The following is a 17,040-nucleotide window of genomic DNA, read 5'->3' on the forward strand; positions in this document are numbered from 1 at the left end:
AATGGACGCAGGCTATATTAAACAAGAAAAAAAAAAAAAAAAAAAAAAAAAAAACGCACGCAAGCTTTAGAGATGAAATACCTTAACAGTGATTTTAACGTTACAATCTAGCTTCACAGTCCCTATCCTCCAAATCAAGTGATTATACGAACACTAGTAATAAGTAAGCACGTTTTTACTTAACATAAGCAAATCCATGACTGAACCATGATGAATCCAACATTATACTATAGTTACATACAGTATAAATTCATGTTTGTGTCTTTGTTATCCATCACATGTGAAATTCACTTGTTAGTCTTAAAACCCATTATTTTCCATCTGTAGTAGCTGAGAATGCGAGACCAGCTTGTGTAGTTTTCTTCCGGACTATAACAATGAATGATATCTTAAAAGGAACATGCCATAAATCAAACGGAGAAGCTTAAAATGAGCAATACTGACACCTTCTGGCTTGAAAGTGTATCACAAGAAGAGCAGAGAGACCAGTGTGTGAACCCTGAGAGAAACTGGAAAAACTGTTCATAATGTAACATGTAACTATGAATGAAAATTCCATACCATCCAGGATCCTAAGAATTTACCTGTTTAGAAAACTATTATTGCACCCATAACTTAAAAATACACAACTGCTTTCTTGCCATTGTGTTAAAAATAAATTGAATATTTTAGCAGCATTGGTTTGTGTTGTGCCCATTTCTGCTTATTGTTATGCAAAGTATCAAAATAAATAGTAAATGAATTTGTTTGTGAAATGTCCCATCTCTTACAGGAAAATATATATTATTTGGCCTGATAGTGTGAAATATAACGTTATTGATCACAGTTGTTTGTGTTAACAGCTCGGCTCCTGGTCTTCCTCTTCACTCCAGTCATCCAATCCGTCTGTTCCAAAGTAACGGTCTCCAAAATCCCCTGAAATTTTTATATTGTTGTTCATTAAGTGAGGATATGAGCTATGACAAATCTGCGGCTAAATGTTCATAGAATCAGAGTGTAATAATAACATACCTATACCAGGAATCACGTGTAAGGAGTCGTCCAGGCTCTTGTCCACTGCAGATGTGATGATTTTAACTTTTGGGAAAGCATAGGCCACAGAATGGACCCCAAGCTCTGCCATCAGGAGAGAGACCAAGACAATCCGGTCCTCCTGCACCTCGTGGTCCTGGGCAAGAAGTCATGTGTAACAATATTAAGACAATGCTGTTGAGGCCTATATAACTCTATGAGAGATTAGATATTTACAAATTCAACCATACATTTTTTCTTTGAGACTGACTCAACAAACTTGATATTTTTATTATATACTCTAAATCTAACCAAGAATTTTTAATCTTAAATGCAGATTTGAGTTTTGGCTTGCAGTCTCTTGTTACAGCTGCCATTTTGAGAATGTTTGACTACTGAAAAAAGTAATATTCTGTTATTCATCACTTTGAAACACTGAAGATGTTTTCAGGTGTTACATCCAAACACTTAACAAATTTTAAAGTTGTTTTGTTACATGTGTTTAATATATTCTTTAATTTAAGGTTGAATGACAACAACACTTTTTATGCTATTGTAAAGAAAATAATAGCACTTTTTGATTTATGTTGACAGAAATGGCACTGAATCTTTTGCCAAATTTTGTTTCATGCGTATATTTTGTTTTTCCAGTAATTACAGAGATATGAAACCAGGTAAACAAAGCTGCAGTCTGAGAGTTAAACACCAGATTCTACCATACAATCCTGACCTATCCACCAGCTCTATGTCAAACTATGGTCTTTCTATAATATCGCATGTCATGTGAACCCAGCCCATAAAGCCTTATTAAAAAAAAAACTACTCACCAGTAGGACCCTCACTGCCATCATGGCTGCTGCTCCTGTGGAAACGGTGCTGTCCATGAGGATGACATGATCTTCACTGATGTCTTTGGGCAGACGCAGGTAATGCAGCTGCAGAGGCCAGAGAGGAAGAGAAGACAGGTTACCATGGCTACCAAAGCAGGAAGGGTAGTTACCACGGTGACACACATCATATGGAAGAATGAAAATAAATGTGTAGGAACACAGGAAAAGACATCACAACAGTTTGAGTGAATGTTTGAAGTGTGTTTGTAGACATCTGAGTTACAGCAGACCTACTACGACTCATTGTGAACACTTTTGCTGTAAACTCTGTACGTCTTTTTTGATTGTATTTTCGGGTATATAATATTTAATCAAAATATATTACAAATGCTACAAAAAGATCTGATTAAAAGTAATAATGCAACTGCACCTTTGTAGATGGCCAAAATATTCAGGATCAGAGTCTCAAAATATATTAATTGTTGTCAATATCTGCCATCCCGAGGGTTTAGGGGAGGATAGTTGCCATGTCTCCTTCTCTATAAAAGACTTTGGATTATTTTTTTGAAAACAGACATAGCAAGTCTAAAAACTGTTTTAAATTGACAAAGTTTTGATGCTATTAATGATGTTCAATATGTGATAAAAATGTACAAATTTAAAAAGCTTGTTTACGTCAACGCTAATAGAGAAGGCTCAGTCTCCCAAGGTGACAGGATGCTTTGATTTTAATTCTTGCACCTTTGCCCAAATGTGGTTTCACACTGATAATGGCAAATCAGTTCACCTCTGGTTCTCCTGAGTCCATGTTGGTTTGGATGAGGATTTTTCCGATGCGGACGTCTTTGCACACAGCCCTGAGAGCCGGCTCCATGGTCTCTCCTGCTCGAAGAATGGACACTCCAGTGATCTGTAGAGTTGTTATATAATTTTTAATCAAGAGTTATTGGAAGAAGTTGCTATTAGATTAGATTCTTTCTACAATATTATTGAGTCAACAGGGTTTTTTATTGGCAAAAGGATGAAAAAGGTCTGAGGCACTATGTCTTTCAATTTTGCATTATTTATGCCAACACATTTCAACTAATTCCGCTCTTCATCAGGGCAAAGGATTTTTGTTGTTACATTCTCACCTCCATTTTGATGGGCAAAACTAACAGGTCTACTTGCACAGTTAATTTAAAACAAAAAGCATTAGTTATTCACTGTACTGAAGAAGAGCGCATCACTCACCCCCTTCCCGTTAAAATGCCGCCCTTCATACTGCTGTCCCTGTGGAGTCTGGACCACACACGTCTGGGAAATAATAAAAAAAATATATTGCTTACTTTTCTACATGCAAGTCTGTCATGTCAGATAATTACTTAAAACTTTAAATTAGGATAATGAATTGATACAAACTGTCCAATGTTATATAATTGTTAATTAATTTGAATCAACACTTGCTGGTGTTAACTTGTTGGTAACAATGTAAACACTAATTTCTTGGTTTTACTGTCCCACAAGTCATTACCAACAGGGTTTTTCATTTATATTATTCAATTCCAACAATTTCTAGATGATTGGGAGACAAATCCAGTTTGCTCAAATAAAATCTTCCCACTTTGAATGTTTTTTCCTGTTTATTCTGTCCCATCAATAAAACTTAGAAACCAAAAAGATCTTAAAAATATTCACCCACCTGAGAGGGAAGAAATGTTAAAGCACGTTCGATGAGCAGCCTCATGAGCCTCTTTGAGTAGAAAATGAACTCATCTCGACTTGTTTCCTTGTTTCTATGACACAATAACAGAAACAGTGTTTAAGATATATGATTGCTTTTTGCTTGTTTTTTGTTTAATAAAACTTGAGAAAATTGTTTTTTTTAGCAGAGATTTAAATTGCTCAAGTGACAATGCTGCTAACATGCAAAGGTGAAGTAATAAAGAGTTCTGTGGTCCTACAACAGAAAAGGACATACTTCTCCTGGTTTGCTAAACTAAACTAAACAAGGTTTTAAGATGCAAAAAAAGAACAAAAATTGATTCTAAAATGTACAGGGAGCCAATGCAGGAATTAAAGAACAGGAGTGACATGGTTCTCTTTTGGTGTTTAGATAACATTAATGTAAAATAACTCAATGTAAAATAATAATAATATGCAATACCTGATAATGGTGTGTAAGCCTTTAACCTGCGGGGTACTCTCCAGAACACAGAGCGTCTGAGGTAGAGGATGTGTCTGCTGCACTGAGGCCAGGAGCGCCCTTAGAAATAGAAATAGGATTTTAAACAGAGGAAGAAAAAAATACAACCATTATTTAACACTTTAATTTTAAATAAGGCATATTATCAGATGATTAAAATGGAGAGATAAATATGATAATATCACAAACAGCATACCTGACGTTGAGCTCACGCTGCATTAAGAGGGGTTTAAAAATATAAATTCAGAGTTTTGATTTAGCTTTGTTTATAAAATACAAATCTTAAGAATAGTAACTGTTCTACGTTGCAACCCCGTGACACAAGGTGGCACCACTGTACACTCACCTTCTCCAGTTGGCTGTATACATGCTGCACTATCAGATCTATGGCCACCATGTTACAACCACCTGAGGGAAGATACTGTTATTGGTAAAGTTTGACAAAAACAATGCCAAAAATTAATACCTCAATATTTTTTGGAGTCTCCCAATAACATTTATCAGATTTTGCAATTCATAAAAAAATGTGCTGAAATCTGTCAGCAAAAAAGTGAACGAATTTCAAAAGTAAGCATAAAAGTGCTGCAATATCATCATATACTTTTTGTAGAAAATCACTTTTTATCAACTCTGTGACGGTATTTTTTTTTTCCTGTGATTTTCAAACTTTCCACCAAATGTATCATCAAAGAATATATCTGGCTTTCCTTGCACCACCACCAGACCAAATTTGGTAACAAAAGGGCTACATGAGGTCCAGTATCTAAACTCTAGAGCTAAAACAGGTGTTGATACAACTGAATGTAATACAATTGAGAAGAACAACAAATGCCACCAGTTCAAGAACCACTGGTTGACAATGTACTTGCATATTTTTTAAACAATAATTTCAATAATATCTTGTATGTAGATTCATAAAAGTAATTGTTCACCTTAGCTAACTCACCTCTTGGCACTACTATATCAGCCAGCCTCATAGCCGGTTCAATGTACTGGTCAAACGCAGGCTTCACAAACTTGTTGTATTGCTTAATCACGCCTTCAATGTCCCGCCCCCTCTCTGTGATGTCCCTCCGTAACCTGCGGACCAATCGGATATCCGAGTCTGTGTCCACAAAGATTTTCATATCCAAGAGCTGCAGACAGGAAGAGAAAGCAAGTCTTTGGTTTGGGGATGTTCAGTTAAGCAAAGCAGTGAAAAAACTTAGAATATTTACCTGAAGGAGCTGTTTGTCTGCAAAGGACATAATTCCCTCAAATATGATTACGCTAGCACCATAGACATTTTTCTAAAAGGAGAAAACATTAAAGAGGATCTTAAAATAAGTTATAAAAATATGCTCCCTCATCACCAGCTTACACAAAGTTGTATTTTGATTTATGAATGTTTCACATTGTCCTGCATTGGAGGTCTAAGTGTCCACAAACTTGATATTTCACTTACCCCTTCTCTCCACAAAAACCCTGTACTTAATTGCTATTATTCAAATCATTCTGACTCCAGGCCATACACGTATTACATAGGCATTTTGAACAGTAAAAACAAGTAAATGAAAACCTGCTTTCTAAAGTAAAATGCCACTATACTAGTACAGGGGCAGTGCTTCTTAATTCTGCAGTTTTGTAACTTATCTTGCCTTGAATAGGAAATCAAGGGGCCTTTCAACAATTTCTGTAAGGAAGCTTTCTTAAATCAATATTGTGGTTTATAATGAAAAAAATGTAAACTAATGATCTATGTATGTTATAGTTTAATACTAAATACCTGAAAAAGCATAATATATTTTCAGCAACTTTGTTAAATAATTTTTAAGGTTAGATATTTCTGCTTTTCAACACTTACCCAGTCTTTGTGCCTACTGTGAGTTGTGAAGTCATACACAGGAATCTTCACGCTTTTACCCTGTTTTAGTTTTCGCAGCGTAGCCACCAGCAGCTCGAAATCAAAGGCCGCTGGATGGTCAAAATTGTAGTCGTTGCTTGCTGCCAGGACCTGCTCCTCTGGTGATAAAACCTGTAATATAAAACTAATACTGATGAATGGTTTTATCATTGTAGTTAAAGCTGAGAAACTACAGGCCAAACAAATTCTAAGACTAATTTTTAAAGAAAGTCAAAATTTGAATTTTAAACTAAGAGTCAATAAGCTCTAGTTCACTCAAATACTAAATATTAAATAAGATTCCACCTGTACATTGTTTTGATCTAATCCAAGTCAACAAAATTAAACATGGCTTCTTTCTGATTTATATGTTCAACTCCCAGATATGAGTATTTTAAAATTCCTTATTTATATATGACAATATAAGATTATGAAAAAAAGAAATATATTTTCTTTTATATAAACTACAGAAGAAATTGACATTGCTATTTTGTGTTCTTTTTTTCTATCCACCTGCAGTTTCTTACTTGTCATAGTCACCAGACCTGTGTAATATGAGAATTGTATATGGTAATACATATGGGAAAGAAAAAAGGATGGCATGATTTGCAATAACCAGGCAGGGATTATCTTTCCAGGTCACGGTGACAGTTCATGACCATGTGATTAATGTGAGATTTTGTATTTAGATTAAAATCAGGTCAACACTCAGCATTAGGGGTTATTCAGAGTGTTACATCCTAATCATTAACAATTTCATTTGAACATTTGAACCACAATACACTAGAGCTGCACACTTTTAGGAGAAAAAAATCTAACTGCAATTTAAAAATGTGCAATTAATGTTTTCAAATCTAGATTCAGTTCACAGTGCACAATTAAAACAGGTCCAGGAGCATTAACATTGAGATGAACTGCAAATACAAGGATCCCATACATTTCATAACACATGTTTAGAGGTCTAAACTACAGGGTTAGTAACTATTTTCAATAAAAAGAAAGCATTTTTGTTGTTTTCAGAGGACATTCTATGCCTAAAATAAATGAAGTCTGTGAGATTTGATATTAACACTTAAATTTGATTTTTATTCAAGTGCAAAAGGTTGTTCAGCCCTAAAACACAAACTGACAATGTGATATAAATAGAGTGAAAAACAGTATGTTTGCCCATGCAGTCTTGCAGAAGTCTTACCTTGTAGAAGGAGTCCATGGACAGCAGCACTACCCAAGGCACGTCCAGAGCCTCTATGATCTTATTAGCCACAGTGGTTTTCCCTGAGGCGCTGCCCCCGCACAGCCCTGCACATCAACATAACATTCAAAGAGCCATTATGTGTGTTTTTCAGAGTGTCTCTAATTTTGTCTAGCAGTGTGCATGTGTGATGGCAGAAAAGTGGTTATGCATAAAAATAAGAAGTAGACAAAGAGGAGTTTTGAGACATTTAATGAGATTTAGGAGAGTAATAGTGCATCCATCACATGTTAGTGTCATACCAATGACAAAGGCTTCTTTGGGCTGTGTGCCATGCTCGTTGTACCATGGGGGCCGGCCCGCGGTGTAGATGGTGCGGGTGCCTGTGCGAAGCAGAGGAGGCTCTGTTTTACTCATGGAGGTCGCACTCTTTCTGCGAGGGGCCCCAGCTGGAGGCAGAAGGCGGTCCAAAGAGTCGTCCCCACTCCCACTGCAATAGAGCAACAGGACGGGATAGGAATAAGGCACCATACGCACAAAAACCCAGCGGGACAGCATGATTTTTGGGGAACTGAATTGCGTCTTTTTTTCAACAAGTATTACTACTAATTGCACCAGCTTAAAATGAGATTTCAACTCAATTTTTATATATTGTGCATCCCTAATACCCAGGGATTCATACCGTAAAAAAGACCAATGCACTGAGGAGATAAAGGCTATTAACAATACTACATAACATTAACATTAAATTTGGTTGTGGAAAAATATATAACAGCATTAAACACTATGGTACAACTAAAAACAATAAATCATCAGTTCAGTGTATCCGATCCCAAAGAAATGCACAGTATGATAGGTATGTCAAACCTGTAGAACTAGAAAATGTTTTTAAAAGACTTGCTCCACTATTTAAGAAGCTAATTAAGCTATGGTTTTGCATCAATTTAATAACATGTGTAAAAATAAAATAATGATGAATAGGGGGAAATAAACAGAGTACAGTGGAAGTTAACAAGCTTGAGTCGTTCTGACAGACAAGAGATTAACACCTACATTTCTTCTGTAGTGTTCAAATCTATCACATATGAACATTCTCCTGAGCCTTGTGTGTTTCCACAAGTGAAGAACCACAGCAGGAAGAAGACTATAGTCTGCTCTTACCTGGTGTCAGACCTGAGGGCCCAGCAGCCAGAGATCCTGGCCCCAGTGCAGTCACTCAGAGTTTTATCTGCTTCAGACATCATCCTTTCAGCAGTAGCACAACACTACAGCCCACTCTCCCTCAGTGTGACTGTGACCTCTGTATACTGTGTAACATATCTACACTTCTACCACAACCACATCTCTCTTGTTCTTCTAAAGTCTGTGTGTTACTCTGCCTCTGTTTGGCTCAAGTAGGGGACAGTGGATAAGAGGATCACTGTGACTGACTGTAGAGCAGCTTGGCTGATATTAATAGAGACTCTGTGCACCAAAACAGTCTATGGCAGTTCACTGAACTCAGCAAGAGTCACACATACAGCAGAATGGCACAATGGACATTCAATATTCAGCATATTAGGTATATATTTTAAATAAACACTATATGCTATGGGCTTTTAAAAATATTCAAACTACATAGGAATTGATGAACTTGTGTCCTTATGAAGATGACTACATGAAAATGAATTAGGCCTATCTATTTCAATAAAATGAACCACTTTTGGCAAAAACATAATTTCTACAATCAAACTACAATTGGACACCAAATGCATATAGTTTAAAGGAGGTAAAACATTTCATTTTCTAGGCTGTTTTAATAAACTACAGAGTCAAATTTTAATGTTTATAACAGACCGAACAATATTGCACAGAGACAGACAGCAATATTTTGAAATTGTGTTGCTTTTCATTTTATATTTAATAAGGATGTTGAGGATGTTAAGTGGGTTACATTAGCGGCCATTGGCCAAGCAAGATGACGCATTACTGTCAACACGCAGCTCTCGTTTGTGCATCTGTCTCTGTCAGGGTTTTATGTGGCATTGTATTGCATTAGGCCTATTCACAAAGGGTTCGAAGGGTTATTCAAACTGAACCTAAACCAGAAAGATTCCTTCAGAAAAGTGTAAACAGCACAGGTACTAAACATAACCTAGTTGTGCTCTTTGGTCCGTTAGCTATAGCTGTGTATATATCCAGTCTATAGCTGTAGCGCACTTACACCGGGTCCGGCTGAGCGCGGTGGTGCGGTTATAGATGAAACCATCACGCGTTCTCGATATTTACGATCATATCAGAAACATCGAGTACCTGTCCGAGCGGCAGGACAATATTTTCCCGTACTCCGTTTCCATGGCGATGTCGGAGCCACGGAGCCATCAGCCGCTCACAACCACAGGTTTCAACAACCATTAAAATGCCACTGACTTGCGCAGTGCATCATGGGCGATGTAGTTCAACCCTCCTCCACGTAGCACATCACGTGGCCATCGTAAAATGCTGTTAACATGTTATTCAGTGGTTGTATCTTCACAACATACAGGATTGAATTGCACAGACTTTATGTATTTCTTTTGTGACATAAAAACATAATTATTAGAGACAAAATTTAAAACATTTACAATGAAAAGGTATAAACTAGATTGTCTTTTACAGTCTCTTGAGTCTGTCCTTTTTGCCATTTTCAACCTGTTATTTCTTGTGCAGGACAGTCATCCAATGCATTATTTAATGTGCAAATGTCCTTTGATTTTGCTGAAGGCATCCGTCCAACAAATCAGGTTCACATTTCGGTAAATATTCAGGAATTTCAGTCTTGTTCAAGCAGCAGATAAGGTTGTTTATCCAAACGCTATGATATGTTACCAAACGAAGCTGCAGAAAAGAAAAAGATCAGTATGAATTCATATTCCAAGGCGCACTATGTAACTTCTGATAGACAGTCCGCCGCTTGCTTTCCCCCCTGGAGATGTTATTGCTTTGCCTGCTTTGTTTGACAGTATGGCACTACCTAATGCCAAAGCAATAACATTTCCATGAAGACAAGCAGGTGACTGATCCCCTACCAGAAAAGTTACATAAAGCACCTTTAACATATTACAGTTATAATGATAGTCCCATACTTCTGCTGAGGAGTTGCAAGTTGCGTCCCTCCTCTTGGACCTGCAGCTGTAGGACCTGTTGCAGTAGCTCCTGTCTGAGTGTCTCCTGCACCAGCCCCATCCTTTGGAGCTTCTCCCCATTCAGACGTAGCAAAGCACGGCCTAAGGACACGACACAAGAGGGCCTAAAAACCTGGTGCTTCTGATAAAATAACAGCACCTGAACAGAACCACCAATAAAGTTGGCTATAGGGCTGGGTACTCTGAGGTTCAGTACAAAAATACCTGGTTTTCCTACAATGTTTTCTGGTACATGTTCCTGCAATTATTTCAATCTATAGATTGCCCAAACTTAAATTCTATTAAATACAAATAACTTTAAAGAATATCTGAAGTTAAGTTGTAGTGACACTGACAAATAACATCAAAATGTGTTATCAAGAGACATGCCATTTTTCATAGCTATCTTACCTTTTTCATCTGTTAAAATGTGTAAGTTTTGACAAGTAAAGAAAAGTTGTACTGTATGTTCTTGTTGTAAGTTGTATTTCTTTCAAAAATAGATATTTGGCTCTGAACTATGAGAAAATGCAAACGCTTTTTGTCAGTAAAGGTTTTCTTTTTATCTTATTTGTTTTTTTCTTCTTCTTTGGAACTGCCAAACTCTAACTCAAAGGCTTACTTGTTGTGTTATTAGTCAGCTGGTTTAAATCAGTCTGGAAAAGGGCATAACATAAATCCCTTCCGGAGAATTGCAGTTAGTTCAAGTGTTGGGGTTTAAACGGGCATCACAAAATTTACTAACAATTCTATTAATTTGACAAACATGAGTGCACATGTTTTATTTGTGAATACCTTATTTGTGAAATCTGAACATATTTATGACAGGGGTGGCACCAATATGACAGAAGGTGGAGCTACTGGGGTGCTAAGTTCTTCAATGTGTGTGCACTTAACATGTTCATTTAGAGCCTTTTATGGATTTGAGAGCAGTTCAGCACAGGTAAATATGTGGAGGGCTCGATCATTTGGTGAGGCACTGGGTTTGAATGTGGGAGACTGAGGTTTGAGACTCATCTTCCTGAATTGTGTATGTATTGACTTTAGCTGAAATCATCAGCTTTTCATGAGTTTTAGTTTTTGTGTTCTCTTTATGAGTTAAATGAAAAGTAAAATCTATGCATCACTGATCACAATACAGGCATAAGACACTGTATTTCGATTATACCTCAGTTGTAGTGTTAATTGTACTTTGTTGATGTTCTCCTAATCAGTTTATGTGGCAATGTACTGCACTATTGTGTAAATGGGTCAGATTTCACACGAATCACGATATACGCAAACTTTTTCTTAGACTATCTTATACATTTTCCTCAAAAACGGTTTGTTGAGACATTTCTATGTAATATAACATAGTTTGAGTGTTCAGAAAGAAGATGGTAGAGCGCAGGAGCATGGCAGGAGCTACAGTTTGTCTCTGCTGCTGCCAGAGACAAGGCAGAGCAGCCTATATAAATGCAGTGAGAGGAGAGATAGACTCAGGAGGAAAAGAAAAGAAATCACCAAATCATCATCAAAAAAGGAAATGTCTGATAGTGTAACTCCCCTAGCAGTCAGTACAATACAGTAAAATATAAAAAAGAAAGCTCTATTCTTATTTTCACAGAATAAAAATGCTGTAAATCATTGAACCAAATTAACTTAAAACACTTATAACACTTAAACTGCAACTTTACAGTAGTTGTATTGTAATGTATTGTATGTAATGTTTCATTATATCATCTCGTGTGTTTTATATTATACTCATTAGTAGTATCACGTCTTAAAATGTATAGAAAAACTGAATCAACATCGTGACCCTATATTAAGATATGTAACGAATCATGGGAAAACTGTATTGTTGCAATCCACAGTGTGTAGTGACCTGTTATGGCATGCTGGGAGAAAGCCTCCACGTAGGTAAGGTAGTTGTGTGGACAGTGTTTCTTCAACCATTTACAAACATCCTGCTGAGTCCAGAGCACCACGGGCCGCATCAGGCTGGGCTGTGTCGGACTTGTGTTGTAGATCCCATAATTATCACTGGTGTGGTACTGCAGACATAAGGAAACAAAACATAATGACCAAACTGTAGCCATAGTATTAAATAGATGTCCATACTCTTCATCTGGGTCTTGTTATTTTGTCTGAACAACCCATTCTGATTCTGCTAAAAGCTAACAAGACAGTCCCCTGTAGAGCTAAAAAGGTTTGAAAACTCATTAAAGTCCATGGTGACCTTATACTCTCACATCAAACGCAGCTGACTGTGGTAAACATCAAATTTTTCCGTAAGTTCAGAAAGTGTACAGCAGCTATGATGGAAGATATAGATGTGTCTTTAATCATGAACATACATAGGATATGTATCTGCATCTGATCAGCTAAGATTGTGTACACTTTACTCAGTTAATTAAAAACTAAAAGGTTTGTGCTTGTCTTTAAATAACATTATATTTCTGAGATGCATTATATTATTGTATTAGTTTGGCAGTTCATTCTTTTCACAAATAGTAATGCTCCTGAGTGTGTTTAAAATTAGCATTCTAAACAGAATCTTATTGCTTTATACATAAATTGCAATACAATGCAAAAGAAAAATACCAATATGATTTTTTTTTTCAAAACTCATGCAGTCCTGCACCATAAGATGTTTATTTGAAACATTGCTGTTTGCAGAGTCAAGCAATATAAAGCATGTGTGACAGTCACTATGAACATTTTCTGAACAAAAATTAGTCTAACCTGTGGAGAATGAGGCTGCACAGTAAAATTAAATATGTACAATATTAAAGACTTAAGAAAGAGTCATTTAATCATTCTGATGTGGTTCTCACTGACCAATATCAAAAATGTCCAGCTACTGCATAGTGCATACATCAAGAGGAAAGAAATAAACAAACAATCCTTTGTGTACGACTCTGTTATCACTCCAGACCAGTGGATGTTTGCAGCCTCAGCTCATGGCAGCCCTTTAAAGAGCCTTTCAGAGGCAAAAACAAAGGCACAGGCTCTAAATGAGGCCAGTCCGCTCACTCTTTCCACACCACAGCTACCCTTTAATGTAAATTAAAGCATAACGCTCACACTGAGAAATTTAGATGAAGACTACTAAATGTATTTGATACTTTTTCAGTAGAATGCATATCATTAGTCTCATTCTAATTTTTCAATATTTTTGCAAAGATACAAAAATAAACTGCTAATGTCAATAAGGTGACTGGGGCGAATTATGTTTATAGGTTGTAAAAATCATTTTGATTGGCCAATAACAGAGGCATGCACATGTACAGATGCAACAGGGTTTGGGGAGTAAAAGGAGACAGAATACTCAATTTGGCCAGGACTTCAACAGTTTGCATAAGGCCAGAGATTTGTTCTTTAGGGACTGGGATGCTATGCTTGTCCGTGCCTAATGGTGAAGGGACAGAGCCTCTGCTGGAAGACCCAAGCTATTTAAAGCCAAACTAAAAGGCTGTAAAAGTCCACAGCCGCTGGGGAGAAAGCAACTTCCATTCTGCACTAACAAAGACCCCTCTGCAACAAAGGACGCTTACCAGTTTCCACGGTGCTGGTCTTATAGGAGGCCTATCTGAGAAGATGAGCCAAAGATGTGCCAAGGTCAAGTCAGTAAGACACAAGGTAGCATTTAACTCTGAATCTTTCATTATTTTAATAATCAAACTAAGCAGCCAAAACAAATAGAAAGAAGGTTGAATCTGTTTTGTCAGTGTTCTACAGTAAAGTAACTTCAGTCTTAAATCGCTTGTCCAGTTCACAGAATTAAATTGTCTTTTATTGTGGACCCTAGCTGGATGAGATTACATTCAAACCCAATGTCAAAGCCTATTGTTCCAGTCTCTCTAAGTTTACTATCAGCTCTGTGGGTGTACCTGACGGGCCTCTGTGCCAGGCTGCTGCAGTAGCTTCACTGGCCTGTTTCCTGCTTTCCCCCGCCCATCATGCCAGGTGAGGTTTCCCCCTGTGCGCCGAGTCAACAGCAGTTTGAAGTCCTCTGGCAGGGCCCTGTACTCCACCGCGGGTCTACAGAAACTAAAACTGGAGGCAGCTAGACAGAAGAATGAGTAATAATGATTAAAAGGTAGAGATTTTTGTCTTGAAATAGCAGACAAAGATACACACACCTGGCCATGTCATTCACCAATGAGCTCATAGTTACAAGTACAAACCTGCTTCAGGAAAACACACTCATGTCTCAAGTCAGATGAGTCATGGACTGTATTGTAGCACTTAAACTTAAACATTTAACCTTGCTTTACAATTAACCAACAAACCAATGTCAAAGAAGGTTTATGAAAAATGTATTAAGAGATGGGTAATTACTATTGTAAATTATTACAACATTTTTAAATGATCTACAAAAGTTTGGTAATGGTTTAGGGCTTTAAACTCAACAGTTATGAACTATTACAATACATCAAAATATTTTAGCGCTCCATCTACAATTCATTAATTTACTTATGGATTTATATAATTCAATCTATCTATTGTACATCTATGCTAAGAAATGTCCAATGAAAAAAAAAAAAAATTGTCAAACTTAATGCATTAAATGGCCCTGTAAATCTGTAAATGAACTATGAATCCTACTTTCAGATGAAAGATTTGTGTCTTTTAGCAGCACCCACTGAGAGCAGAGCAGCAGCATCAAAGCAGACTCACAAAGCTATATCACGGATAGAACATGTGTTTTCCATCTTTGAGCTTCAGCCTTCAAACTTTATGTGAAAACTCTTTAATTCAACTTTTATTAGAACCAGGCTGCCAGCCATTTATAACACAATTCTAATTTTACTAAATATGGTTAATTTAAGATTTAATTTATACTGCACCAAACCCATAAATTATCAACATTTAGGGGCAACAAAACTGCAGAGAATAGACAAACTACAAAGCTACACTACACAACGGATCCATTGGCTAACCTCTCTTTGAAGGTATTTCAGATTAAGCAACTGCTTTTCTTTGTAAAGCTCTTATATTGTAAAAACGTGTTTGTCATTCTTTTAATGCTTGTACAAGTGCTCAAGAGATTAACAGTGAGCGTTGCAACGCCAGAGAAACCGGTCTCTCCGGTTTCATCCTTTAATAAGTCAGGCAGTCTCACACAGAATTCTTTCCTATTTGACAAATAGTTACATATTGGCTACTAACAAAAACTTACCATCTACAGCCATGACACTTCCTAGCCACAGTGCTCTTAGTTAAAATGTCCCATCTTCGCCAGCGTCTCTTCCTCCAAGTCCCACTCGTCAGTGCGCGGAGCTCTGCGCTGGTTGCTCAAAGTTTCCCAATGTTTCATAGAGAAGGTCGGCACCACAACATCTCTCAGAGTCTTTTCCTAAACGGCACAAGTCAACGCCTCCCTGACAGACGCAAGGCGCTCTGCACTCGTTCGTTTTCTATCTGCGCTCAAGTTTAAAACAGACAGGAGTCAGGAGGAATGTCCCCAAGCTGCTCTCTGAACTATGCGCGCACACAGCGGACACGAGCTCTATGCGCGTGTCCGCGCCTGTGGTTTATCCATAGACATAGGCCACAGTCTATGGGTTTATCTGTGTCGTGAGAATCAGATGCGCGGCGTTTTCTCAAGAGCGTACGAACGCGCAGCAAGCTCAAAGTGCAGCCCGGGGCCTGTAATTAGCAGAGCGAGTGGAGTCCTTGAAAAAAAAAATGTGGATGAAAAGGCTTCTCATCACTGCAGCATCCACACAAGGAATTCCCCGCTGCCCTCCTTAAAGAATGGGGGCTCTGTGCGGCCCGCGGCAGCAGTGATCTCCAGACTCTGTGTTGGAGCTGTCTGAAACATATCATGAGCGCTGTCCCTTCTGTCACTGCACAGGGGAGACAGAGACCTGGGCAAAAGTGTAACGTTTGTAAACAGATTTTTGCAAAAAAAAAAAAAAAAAAAAAAAAAAAAATAAATATATATATATATATATATATATATATATATATATATATATATATATATATATATATATATATATATATATATATATATATATATATATATATATAATATATATATATATTATATATATATAATATATAAAATAAATAAAATAATAATAATAATAATATAATAAATAAAGTATGGTTTGCAAAACACAGAATTACCCCATGGCCTTATATAGACATACAAATATTCATTCTAAAACGTTGCAACACTGGCTAACATTATTCAATGAAGTATAAAAATTGACTTCGTCCTGATTTGGGATACTTCTGGAAATTTCTGGGCTAAAATGCATTGTGCCATTTGTTGTGTCATGTCTGAATAATTTATACATCAGCCTGCTCTGAGAGGCTTTGGCTGAGGCAATAAAGCAGCACAGCTCCTAAACCTCATAAGCTGAAGAGAAAGGACACTACAGTGCACACTGGTCCATGTCCTCTGATGGTGATGGTTGGCTGGAGAAAAAAGGCAATCACAGCATCATGACAAGAGAGAAACACATCAAGGTAAATGACCCTCCATTGGTGAAGTCTGCACCTGTCATCACAACAAAACAAGAGAGTCTGGTGACAGCACTAAAGATCAAAATGACTTATATCAGTATCAAACTGGAATGTGGATGGTGTCAGTTTAGGCTGACAAAACAACCCAATTAGACCTAACAGAAAAGGCTTTGAAGCTAGTCATCTGGACTGCCATCTGGAAGTCATTTTCAATTGTTCCAATTACAGTAATAACAGCATTTTAAAACGTTTTGTACCTTGGACCAATGGTGGCCAAATGTCTTGCCCAAGAACACAACAACAACGCTATTCATTTCTGAGAGCTGGAATTGCAC

The 17,040-nt window shown here is 37.2% G+C and overlaps 2 protein-coding genes across 2 annotated transcripts; both read right to left on the reverse strand.

Annotated features, from left to right (window-relative positions):
* Positions 1–223: 223 nt before the first annotated feature.
* On the reverse strand, positions 224–9,573 carry uckl1a (uridine-cytidine kinase 1-like 1a). The gene is made up of 15 exons (XM_020929655.2): positions 9,393–9,573; positions 7,403–7,590; positions 7,101–7,207; positions 5,870–6,040; positions 5,244–5,315; positions 4,973–5,162; positions 4,373–4,434; positions 4,223–4,239; positions 3,988–4,086; positions 3,523–3,616; positions 3,075–3,137; positions 2,629–2,751; positions 1,839–1,946; positions 1,012–1,168; positions 224–915 (listed from the first exon to the last, which is right to left on the reverse strand). The coding sequence occupies exons 1-15, from the start codon at positions 9,434–9,436 to the stop codon at positions 836–838; spliced, it is 1,575 nt and encodes a 524-aa protein (XP_020785314.1). The 5' UTR covers positions 9,437–9,573; the 3' UTR covers positions 224–835.
* Positions 9,574–9,626: 53 nt separating this feature from the next.
* On the reverse strand, positions 9,627–15,696 carry samd10a (sterile alpha motif domain containing 10a). The gene is made up of 5 exons (XM_020929656.2): positions 15,408–15,696; positions 14,116–14,291; positions 12,108–12,276; positions 10,205–10,345; positions 9,627–9,956 (listed from the first exon to the last, which is right to left on the reverse strand). The coding sequence occupies exons 1-5, from the start codon at positions 15,418–15,420 to the stop codon at positions 9,934–9,936; spliced, it is 522 nt and encodes a 173-aa protein (XP_020785315.1). The 5' UTR covers positions 15,421–15,696; the 3' UTR covers positions 9,627–9,933.
* Positions 15,697–17,040: the final 1,344 nt, after the last annotated feature.

This window comes from Boleophthalmus pectinirostris, unplaced genomic scaffold (genome assembly GCF_026225935.1).
Source record: "Boleophthalmus pectinirostris isolate CB_2022bp ecotype Guang Dong unplaced genomic scaffold, ASM2622593v1 HiC_scaffold_8, whole genome shotgun sequence".
NCBI classification, from domain to species: domain Eukaryota; kingdom Metazoa; phylum Chordata; class Actinopteri; order Gobiiformes; family Gobiidae; genus Boleophthalmus; species Boleophthalmus pectinirostris.

What these genes read in the sequence shown, in the direction of transcription:
- uckl1a (XM_020929655.2), bottom strand. Translation starts at nt 9,436, where the DNA reads ATGGAAACGGAGTACGGGAAAATATTGTCCTGCCGCTCGGACAG. An exon ending in ACAGTAGGCACAAAGACTGG is followed by an intron (nt 5,316 to 5,869) that starts GTAAGTGTTGAA and finishes TTCTCCTTTTAG; the next exon opens with AAAAATGTCTATGGTGCTAG. An exon ending in TGATATAGTAGTGCCAAGAG is followed by an intron (nt 4,435 to 4,972) that starts GTGAGTTAGCTA and finishes ATCTTCCCTCAG; the next exon opens with GTGGTTGTAACATGGTGGCC.
- samd10a (XM_020929656.2), bottom strand. An exon ending in CTGGCACAGAGGCCCGTCAG is followed by an intron (nt 12,277 to 14,115) that starts GTACACCCACAG and finishes TTATGTCTGCAG; the next exon opens with TACCACACCAGTGATAATTA. An exon ending in CTCCCAGCATGCCATAACAG is followed by an intron (nt 10,346 to 12,107) that starts GTCACTACACAC and finishes TCGTGTCCTTAG; the next exon opens with GCCGTGCTTTGCTACGTCTG.